General features: G+C 51.8%; 1 protein-coding gene across 1 annotated transcript; it reads left to right on the top strand.

Annotated features, from left to right (window-relative positions):
- The first annotated feature begins 1,470 nt into the window (after positions 1–1,470).
- Positions 1,471–8,511, top strand: CACFD1 (calcium channel flower domain containing 1). The gene is made up of 5 exons (XM_039730788.1): positions 1,471–1,924; positions 6,389–6,461; positions 6,884–7,009; positions 7,116–7,223; positions 7,865–8,511. The coding sequence occupies exons 1-5, from the start codon at positions 1,795–1,797 to the stop codon at positions 7,956–7,958; spliced, it is 531 nt and encodes a 176-aa protein (XP_039586722.1). The 5' UTR covers positions 1,471–1,794; the 3' UTR covers positions 7,959–8,511.
- Positions 8,512–10,244: the final 1,733 nt, after the last annotated feature.

Raw genomic sequence — 10,244 nt, forward strand, 5'->3', positions numbered from 1 at the left:
TTGGGCTGTGCTTTGGTCCAAGTCTGTCATCCTCCTCAAAATCACAATATACTGCTTCAAGGGTCTTTTCTGCACCTGGAGCCTGGCTGGACACATCTGCACTTGCTCTTCGTGCTGGATGCAATAAATGGTTCTGCCTGGGCAGTTTTAACCCTGCTCCTGCTTTCTCTCAGTTGGATTCTCTGACATCCTTCTACAACCACAAATACTTTCTTAATTAATAACTGTTTTTTTGCTGGTTAAACCTGGAGTTTTTTGCTTGCCAGCCTCCAGATTTACGTTCCATTCCTGGAGGAGCCAGAAAATAGATTCCTGAAGTGAGATCCTCGAGGAGCTGGATACATCAGCTATCCCTCTGCAGTGCGTGGGTGATGCAGGCCCTGGGCCTTCATTTCCTGTCTGACAGGAGATGGTAATGAAAAGACATCCTTTCCTTAATCCCTTTTTTGTAACCTTTTAGCAGATGGGATCTGTCTTCCCACTCTGCTCTGGATCCCAAGTCTCACTGCTATTTATTGTTCCAGATCGACTGTGCAGAGCTGGGCTCTGCCTGTGTTCCACGTTCATCTGCACAAAATGCAGCTGTTGCCTTCCTCATTTGGGAGAGTTCAGCGTGTTCCCCTGTCCCATTTGGACACCACCAGCTTGCCAGCTGGGGCATCTACTTGCAAAATGCTACTTCTGCTCCCATTTTTAGGGAGAAAACCTGATTCCAGTCAGATAAGGGGAGTGCACCCCTCTTATCTGGAGAGCAGAATTTTGCAACAGCGTTCAGTTCCCGTCAGCATGAGGATTCCTGTTTCCCTTTCTGGAAAAGCAAACACCAAATGTTAAGGATCACTCGGATCACTATGGAACAGTAAATGTTAAGGATCACTGGGATCATTATGGAACAATAAATGTTAAGGATCACTAGGATCACTATGGAACACTAAATGTTAAGGATCACTGAGATCACTAAGGGACACTAAATGTTAAGGATCACTGGGATCACTAAGGATCACTAGAATCACTAAGGAACACTAAATGTTAAGGATTACTAGGATCACTAAGGGACACTAAATGTTAAGGATCACTGGGATCTCTAAGGAACACTAAATGTCAAGGATCAGTAGGATCACTAAGGGACACTAAATGTTAAGAATCACTAGGATCACTAAGGATCACTAGGATCACTAAATGTTAAGGATCACTAGGATCACTAAATGTTAGGGATCACTGGGATCTCTAAGGAACACTAAATGTCAAGGATCAGTAGGATCACTAAGGGACACTAAATGTTAAGAATCACTAGGATCACTAAGGATCACTAGGATCACTAAATGTTAAGGATCACTAGGATCACTAGGATCACTAAATGTTCAGGATCGCTGGGATCACTAAGGAACAGTGAATTTTTAAGGCTTGCCTGGGTAACAACACCCAGTTGTTCCCAGGGCTGTCCAGAGCTGGTGTGAGGTGCGTGGCGGTGCCTGTGCTGATGAATATGAGCAGCAGAGCTCTGCCCACAGCCTTTTAATGTGAGTGACATCAAAGCCAAAGCCCTGCCTGCTGCCGGGGGGGACCCACAATGCAGCTGGAGAGAGCCGTGGAGCAGCTCCAGGCCCGCTGGCATCACCGCCCTGCAGCCAGCCACCCTCCATTGTCAGCCCTGGGGTGCCAGCCCTGCATGGGGACACGGGCACAGGCCCAGGCCTGCCTTTAGGGGCTGTCCCCGGGGCTGGCTGGAGCAGGGGGTGACACCTGGGGGCTCAGGTGGGCAGCAGGGCACTGAGCCCCCGGCAGCGGGGGGAGATGAGCTCGCAGGATGAGCAGCTCCCAGCAGCAGCAGCAGCAGCAGCCCCCGAGGCAGCAGACGCCGATGAGGGCATGACCTGGTGGTACAGGTGGCTCTGCAGGATTGCCGGGGTCATCGGGGGCATGTGTGAGTATCCCCTCCCCTCTCTGAGCCCCCTCCTGCATGACACTGCTCGTCCCGGGGTCCTGCCAGCGCTGTGGGGTCACGCTGGCTGTGCCATGAAGGGTTTTGGGCTGATGGGTCGGTGCCAGCTCTCGGTTTGCTGTGTTTGGGGCAGGAGGGAGAGCTGTGGCTGTGCCTGCAGCAGGGTGGGCTCAGCTGCCCACGAGGGATGTGCTCTGTGCTCACTGAGGCTGCTGAACTTTGGCACCCGGCAGCGGGGACGTCACGGGGCAATCTGCAAATCCCCGAGGTTCTTCTTGCATGTGGCACTCCCTGGCAGTGATGGGAGCAGCAGCTGAGCCCTGGTGCCTGCCAGGCAAATTAGATTATTTTACTATGAGCACCAGGCTCATGGTGGTCAGGTCAGGGCTGGAAGAGTGGCCACAGGGTTTGGTTTATCCTACTTGACTTTTGAGTGTTCATATGTTCCTACAACTTGTTTTTTTCCCCTCCATCCTCACTGTCAGAGCATGTTTCCCATTGCTCCTGTTGCTGATTGCAGAAGGCCTGCCCGTGGTTTTACTGAAGGTGAAGAATGGTTTTGGTTTGTGCTGTGTGCTTTTAAGGGGTTTGGTAGGACACAGAGAGCGGAGCTGCAGACGCAGAGTGAGTTGGCTGAGCTCAGAATTACCTGCTGCTGAAAAAAATTTTCCCAGGGAAAGAGTCTCAGCAACTTTGCCAGAAATCAGCCTGTCCTGGAGTGCTGTTTTGCTACATTCTGTGGAGAGATTAATAGCTCTTAAAAGCAGGAGGGACTGTTATGACCGCTTAGTCTGATCTCCTGCAGAGCACAGGATGGAGAATTTCTCCTGCTTCAGGTCCACAAGTTAAACAAGAAGGTTTCTCAGCCAGTGCAATCAGCCCTGATTTATTCCATCAGCTGGAGCTTTGTGTCTGATCACCCTCTCCCCCTGCCTGCCTTTTGCCTTGGGGCTGGGCTGCACAACCCCAAGATGTTTTTGGAGCTGACATTTGCACCCTGTGGTATCACTGTGCTCCTGAAAGCTCTTTTTGGCTGGGCTGGTAAAACATGTGCTGCTCTCACCGTTCCATGTGCTAGGTGCTGAAATCCTGGAGGTGTGACAGGATTTGGTGGGACTGCTCTGAACACCCCGTGCCCTGCCGGAGGCCCCCGCGCTCCTGGCCCGGCCAGCAGCCAGGAGAACCAGCTGGGAAGTGTCTGTGGAGCAGGTCCCAGGTGGGGGTTCAGAGGAGCAGTTTCTTTCCCACGGGCTGTGGCTGTAGCAGGAGCCTCAGCACTTTTCCTGCAGTTTTATCCCGTGCAGAGCTCGGGGTGATGTGGATGGAGGGTGAAGAGCTGGTGGGTCATGCTGGTGGCACTGCCAGCCTCATGCTACAGCAGCTTGTGAGTGGCTTGAAAGTGCAAATTTCTTCTTTTTCCCTCTCTGTCTTTGTGTTTCAAAGCAGCTGAATTATACTTGGATTATTTTCCCAACCTTTTGTTCACGGCTCTGCGACCTCGTGGCTTGTTTTTACAGGAAAGATGAGAGCTTTATGTCTTTGGGTGAGTCTGGGAGAAGCTTTTGGAAGAAGAGTCAGGTTCTTAACAGGGTTTGCCAAAGATTTGGGGAGTGACAGCTGGCTCTGGAGCCCTGACTGTCTCTTTATCAGGCAGAGAATGAGGCACAAACTCTCTTTATGAACAGGGAAAAGGGGGATTGTGGAAAAAACAACCACCCATACTACCAACATTCCTCTTCAAAATGCTGCTTGTTCAGCATCACCTTGTTGAAGGTGGATGGTTTGGAGAAGAGGTGATGAATAAACCAGCAAGGCTGGAGTTTGCTATTCTTCTCAGAGCTTGCTGTGAAAGAACAGAACTAATTTATAAGGATTGTGAGCAACTGGATTGTAATGCTGCTACAGGGCTGGATTATTTCTTACAGAAGGAAAAATTCCCTCAGAAAGGAAGAGAAACTTCGTTAGTGGAGGTGAGACCAGCAGACAACATCTGCCACATGCAAACACCTGCAGCCACAGCTTGCTTCAGCCAGAAAAATCCAAGGGCTGGAGCAAGAACCAGACAGACAAGGCTCAGGATCCCTTTCTGGCTCCTGCACATGCTGGCTTGGTGACCTTGGCCAAGTCCCTTCTCTCCTTGTGTTCCTGTTTGTAATGGGACGAGGAGAGTCTGTGGCTTTTGTAAAACACTCTAGGAGCAAAAATAGGCTTGTGTTGAGGACAGTGACCAGCTGCTGGAAATGAATAGAGCCTTTGTAGGGAAGGGTGTCCTTCCCCCCTCATTTTAGCTCCCAGTTATTTGTGCTTCCTCAGGGACTCGAGATGGGACAGCAGTTAAACAAATGGCAGAACTGTCTGTCTCCCATGGCTTACGTGCCACGGAGCATTATCTGCATTTTAACCCTGTTGTGAGGCCTCTGCTCGAAAAGAAAATATTTTAAAAAGAAATCTTTGCCTTGGCAGGGGTGGGATCAGCTCCTGCCCCGGTGGGACAAGGATGTACCAGGCTGTGAGGGACAAGCAGCTCTGCAAAGGAGACCCAAGGTCACTGAGTTGTTCTGTGGCTGTTGGCAGCAGCTCTGGGGGCAGTGCTCCTGTGATCCCAGACCTTTGACTCCTTTCCTGCTGCTCCTGCTGACGTGGGGCTCTCTCAGCTCTGCTTCCTGGGTCATTAGTCCTCTGGCAACCAGGCTGGTTGCTGAGCCAGGACTGCTGCAGGGCTGTTTTGGAATGTTTGGGGACAAAACCACACCAGAAACCTGGCAAAACAACCCCTGGTTGGTTTGATTAGGGAAAAAAAAAAACAACAAAAAAAAAAACCAAAAAAAAACTTGCTTGGAAAAGAACATCCTGCTTCCCTTGGTTTGTTGTGTGGTGGAGACTTGCTGGGAGCTGCCTGGACCACTCTGCTGTCCTGTGCTGCTTAGCAAGGCAGGGTCCTGCCCCAGCCCTGGCTGTGTTTTGGGGATAGCTGAGAGGTTTTGCTGCTCTGCTAATTATAAAGTGCCAAAAAGTCACTCAGAATTATTGTCAGGAATGTCCTTTCCTGGGGGACAACGAGTGCCACGAGCCTGGGGTGCATCCCCCGAGCTCCTCTTCCATCAGCACCCAAGGGTTTGGTGGTCACAGGGAATTAGAACCCCCTGGTTGTGCCCTGCTCCCCATGCTGCCCACAGCTCCCAGAAATCCTGCTGGCCATTGGTTGCACCTGTGACCATGAACAGATCACCCCACCCCCGTGCCTCAGTGTCCCCTGCAGTGTGGGGACAGTGACACTGGAACCTGTGGGGTGGGAGGGTGAGAAGTGCCCTTGGAGCACGGATATTAGCACAGCCTCTGGAATATCCCCTCTGCCAGCTGATCTTGTTCTTGCAGGACTCTCCAAAAGATTTTGGGTCCTGTGGACCTAGTTCTAGAAAGTGTTAAAAAATAACATTTTTGGAATTTCCTAAGACCAGGAGGTCACTTGCTCATGGGATGACCTTCAGACTCTCCTGCCATTGCCTGCAATTCTGCTTCCCAGCCTGGTAAACAAGGATAACTATTTTTAAAGGAACTTTGAGGATTCAGCAGTGACTGCTTAAAAGAAACCTTGCAAGCATGTGCCAGGCTTTTGAAGGTCAGGGCTGCTCACAGCGTCTCTGCTCAGGGATCCCCTCAGCGGACACCCAAAATCCTCAATCCAGGGCTGGTCTCATCCTCAGAGAGAGAGGCTCTGCTGCTCTCCATCACCCCCAAGACAGCCTTTAAAGTGTACAGGATCCATGTGAGGTGGAGTTTTGCAGTGTGATGATGTTTGCTGGGTGTGTGTCTCCTGCCCTCCCAGCTGGGCTCGAGTTCCTGGTGCCAGCCCTGGCCCTGGCAGAGGGAAGGGGCCGGATCAGGTGCCAGGAACACTCTGCAAGTTTAATGAGGCAGCAGAGAGGTGGATGCAGCTCAGCTCAGTCACTGCTTCCTGGTTCCTCTCCCTGAGTTACAGAGCCAGGAGCACTGGGGCTATTTTGGGCTTTATTCACCTCCTTTTGTGTTAGTGGAGACCCAAACTTGGCTCTTTTCTGCCCATCTCTGGTGAAGCTGTACAGAACCAGCAGTGAGTGGCAGGTGCTGGGTTCACCTCTGCTGTATTTATTATTTTCCTGTGTGAAAGTCATATTTCTGCTGAACTTGCCCTGTGCTGCTCAGAGGTGGAACCTGCTGGCACTGCTTTTCTACCTTGGCACATAAAATCCAGGTGCACATCCTGAACTCCATGTGGAAGCAAATATTGTTCTACACAAGGGAAATAATTGTTGGAGCAGCACCCATTGCAAAAGGATACCAGACGAGGGCTCTTCCCTGCATTCCAGACTCCTTTTGGGCCACCAGACTTTTCCCTCCACCATCCTGTGCTGGCCAAGGGCACGCAGGGTTGGTCATGGTGGTCACTGAAAGTGTCTCTCTTTCCAGCCTGTGCCTTTTCTGGTCTCTGGAACTGTGTCACCATCAACCCCCTGAACATTGCAGCCGGCGTGTGGATGATGTGAGCAGGTTTATTTTCCTTTTCTTGCTGGGAGGGAGACATTTGTTAACCAGACACACTGAGGGGGGCAAGGTTGCCCTGCTTGGGCAGTGGATGGGAGTAAAACATCCATCAGGCTCTGGGAATTGCCAGACTTTGCTCCATCAGGCAGGTTGGGATGTTAGGTTTATTCTATTTATATTATTTCTTTATGCATTTTTAGCTAAATGCTGAGATACCCTTGTCCAAAATAATTCTGGGGCTGCAGGGCTTGGAAATTTGGAAATTATCAAGAACTGGGGGGAGCAGAGCAGGGCCCAGCCTCACCATTCCCTCCACCTGCACGGAGCATGGTGTATCTGCTCTCTGTGGGCCTGGGTGGCATTGCTGACCCCCACCTGGTGACTAAAAGCAGCATTAACTCTGCTTTTCTCTCTCTGGAGGCTGAACGCCTTCGTGCTGTTCCTGTGCGAGGCCCCTTTCTGCTGCCAGTTCATCGAGTTCGCCAACGCCGTGGCCGCCAGGGCCGACCGGCTGCGGGCCTGGCAGAAAGCAGCTTTCTACTGCGGGTGAGGATGCTCCTGGGGGCTCATGGTGGGCACATCCCGGGGAAAGAGCACCCCTGCACCCCGCGGGGAGCGGGGCCCTGCTCTGAGGGCCGGCCCTGTCTTCCAGGATGGCCGTGTTCCCCGTCATGCTGAGCCTGACGCTGACCACGCTGCTGGGCAACGCCATCGCCTTCGCCACCGGCGTGCTCTACGGCCTGTCGGCCCTCGGAAAGAAGTAAGGGAGATCCAGCTGCTCGTGGAGGGCAGGGAAGGGGGAGAAGGAGCTCCAGACCTTGCTCCATCTGCCCTCCTTAGGCTGTGCTTTCCTCGTGCACAACCCGTGCTGAGGTGTGGACGCGGCCAGAGAAATCTCCCTCACGTCAGAGCCCTGCAAGGGAAGGTCCTGGGGCTGCTGAAGCTCTGAGATTTGGGAGTTCTGAGGGTCCCACTCTTCTGTCTGCAGCTGTTGGGTGGATGGGTCTAGCCCTGGGGCAGAGAGCAGCTTTGGGGGTCGGGAAGGGCCAGCAAGCATCGTTTGAACTTGGAATCCCTTGGCATGGAGAGCCAGGCCCCAGCTGGGACAGTCCCTGCCATCCCCACACTGTCCCTTCTCTCCACAGGGAGATGCTGAGTTGGGGAGTTTGGCAGTTCTGAGGGTCCCACTCTTCTGTCCACAGCTGTTGGGTGGATGGGCTCAGCCCTGGGGCAGAGAGCAGCTTTGGGGACTGGGGAGGGCCAGCAAGCGTGGTTTGACCCCTGGAATCCCTTGGCATGGAGAGCCAGGCCCCAGCTGGGACAGTCCCTGCCATCCCCACTGTTGTGGTGCACCAGTAGGAAACACGTTTCTTGACCCCACGCTGTCCCTTCTCTCCACAGGGGAGATGCCATCTCCTACGCCCGGATCCACCAGCAGCAGAGGCAGATGGATGAAGAGAAGCTCGCGGGGAGCCTGGAGGGACAGGCTCTCTGAAGGACACGAGCTCAGGGTAGCATCTCCTGGACACTGAGATGGTGAAGATGTGGAAATCCACTCTGCCCTTCCCTCTGTCCTCTCCACTCCCTGCTACACCACGATTTCCCTGGACACTGCAGCAACTGGAAATCTCAGGGGCTGGGGCAGGCTGTGTCCTCTCCTCACTCCAGCAGCCAGACCTCAGCATGTTGCTCCTTCTCTCCTCAAACCTCAACCTAAACTGTGCCCCTATTTTTTAATCTTTTATTTTCTTTTTGCTTGTGAAAAGAATTTTTTTTCCAATATTTTCTGGCCAGTAGAGGTGCTGGCTCTCTGAGTGCTGCTTTCCCAGCCTTTTTCTTTTTTTTAATGGACTGCCCTCTGGATGGGTGAGGAGGGACAGAGGACCTGCCAGTGCAGGTTCCACATGTTTAGGAACACTCCCTGGGATGGCCCTTCCCAGGTACAACACCTAAAACCCCCTGGTGCTTAACCTTGGTCTTCTTCCACTGTTTTAATTACGGGACCAAGCACTGGAGGCATTGCTGCATGGGAAAGGATTTCCAGCAAAAATTAATCTAAAGGTAAAATCCATCTCTGCAGGGGAGCTGCCAGAGCTGCTGAGCAGATCCTGGGACCTCCAAAGCACAGCTACAGGCAGTGACTGCTACTTACCTGAATTATGATAATTAATTACTTTGTCTTAATAAGGGCACTTTTCTTAAGCTTCACTCTTTTACTGGGGCAGAAGGGAAACAATATCTGCTGTACCACAGCTGCCAGAGCTGCTGAGCAGATCCTGGGACCTCCAAAGCACAGTCCCTGCTTCCTCTGGACACAGCTACAGGCAGTGACTGCTACTTACTTGAATTATGAGAATTAATTACTTTGTCTTAATAAGGGCATTTTTCTTAAGCTTCACTCATTTAGTGGGGCAGAAGGGAAACAATATTTGCTGTACCACTGCTGAAAAGGATGCTGTTTCTTGAGCCAAGTGGGATTTTTTGCTGGTGTGATGTGCAGGAGCATTCCTGCCTCGTGAGCCGGGGACTCTGCTCCTGCATCCCTCCATGAAGGGACGTGCTCTGCTCACCTGGTCTTTGGGATTGTGGTTTTCTGCATCAATCCTGAGCTGGTTTTGTATGGGAAGGTGGTACAACTTCCCTGTGCAAGCAGAGAGGAGGCTGCACCATTTCAGTGTGGACAGCTGGGATGTTTTACTTTGCTATTCCAGGCTCTTTCTGTGGTTTTCATATTGTATTTTCTGTTTGCTTTGTACCATGCAGTACAAAACTGCTCACTGAGCCCAGATCCCCCTCTTCTCATCCCAGTTTGTCCTGGGGATTTTAATTTATTTGATTTTTATATAGTTGCTTTTTGTTTTGATTAGGAAAAAGGGGAATAATTTATTTCTAGTTATTTAAGTACTTTAATGGGACTCATTTTCTCTGGATATCGGAGAAAGGAGTGATCTGTTTCCTGTCCTTCACAGGGCTGCCTCATTTCACCAGGGGTCTCTGAACCCCGGCTGCTGCAAAATCCAATTTCAGCCTTCAGAGTGTTTCTCAGACTCTTCCAACAAAAGTGTGTTGTCCTTTGACCCCTTTGTCTTCTTCTGGGCCACAAGCTTGACAAACTGTGTTTTCCTCCTCTTCTGGGAGAGAGGAAGGAGGAAAACTGGGCTGTAAATGCTGGACTGGGACAGCCACCAGCACTGTGTGTCCCTGTTTGTGTCCTTGGGTACAGAGGGGTTGTGCTGTGCTCTGAGAAAACCTGCTGGAGGCTGAGAGCTGTCTGTCTGTCAGAGGGGTCTGTCCATGCTGAAAACTCTCCTTAAACCCTGCCCTTCCTCAAGCTGCTGGCTCCTGTGAGCTGCTGCTTCTTCCCAGGAGCTGGGAGGATTCCCACCAGCCAGGATTTCCTGGATGTAGTTTTTTTTTTTTCCTGCATCCTTTTTGTGCAAAGCCCCTTTCCCCCCACCTTTGAACTGGGATCCCGTGTCTGGGATGCAGAGCAGGCACCACCAGCCTGGGTTTTTTCCCACAAAAGCAGCTTTTTTCCCTCAAAACTGTGCTGGTTTGGAGCCCCCAGCCCTTGGCTGATCCCTGGTGCTGAATGCAATGCCTGCAGGGGGGGAATGCAGGAGGAATGGGGGGTTCTCCAGAGGGAATAACCTCTGGGTGCTGCACGGGCAGAGTCCTGCCTCAGGAATGGGCACGTGCTTTGATTTCAGGGGGGGTGGGGAGTTCTGTAGTGTTTAGTAGAGGAATGTTGCAGACTCATGCATGTCAGTGGTAGGGACAG

Source organism: Passer montanus, unplaced genomic scaffold (assembly GCF_014805655.1).
Source record: "Passer montanus isolate IOZ18808 unplaced genomic scaffold, ASM1480565v1 scaffold73, whole genome shotgun sequence".
Taxonomy (NCBI): Eukaryota; Metazoa; Chordata; class Aves; order Passeriformes; family Passeridae; genus Passer; species Passer montanus.

Bases quoted from the DNA above. Each gene is read 5' to 3' on its own strand.
- CACFD1 (XM_039730788.1), top strand. From the start codon at position 1,795: ATGAGCTCGCAGGATGAGCAGCTCCCAGCAGCAGCAGCAGCAGCAGCC. The intron at 1,925-6,388 runs GTGAGTATCCCC...CTCTCTTTCCAG, and splicing joins CGGGGTCATCGGGGGCATGT to CCTGTGCCTTTTCTGGTCTC. The intron at 6,462-6,883 runs GTGAGCAGGTTT...CTCTCTCTGGAG, and splicing joins GCAGCCGGCGTGTGGATGAT to GCTGAACGCCTTCGTGCTGT.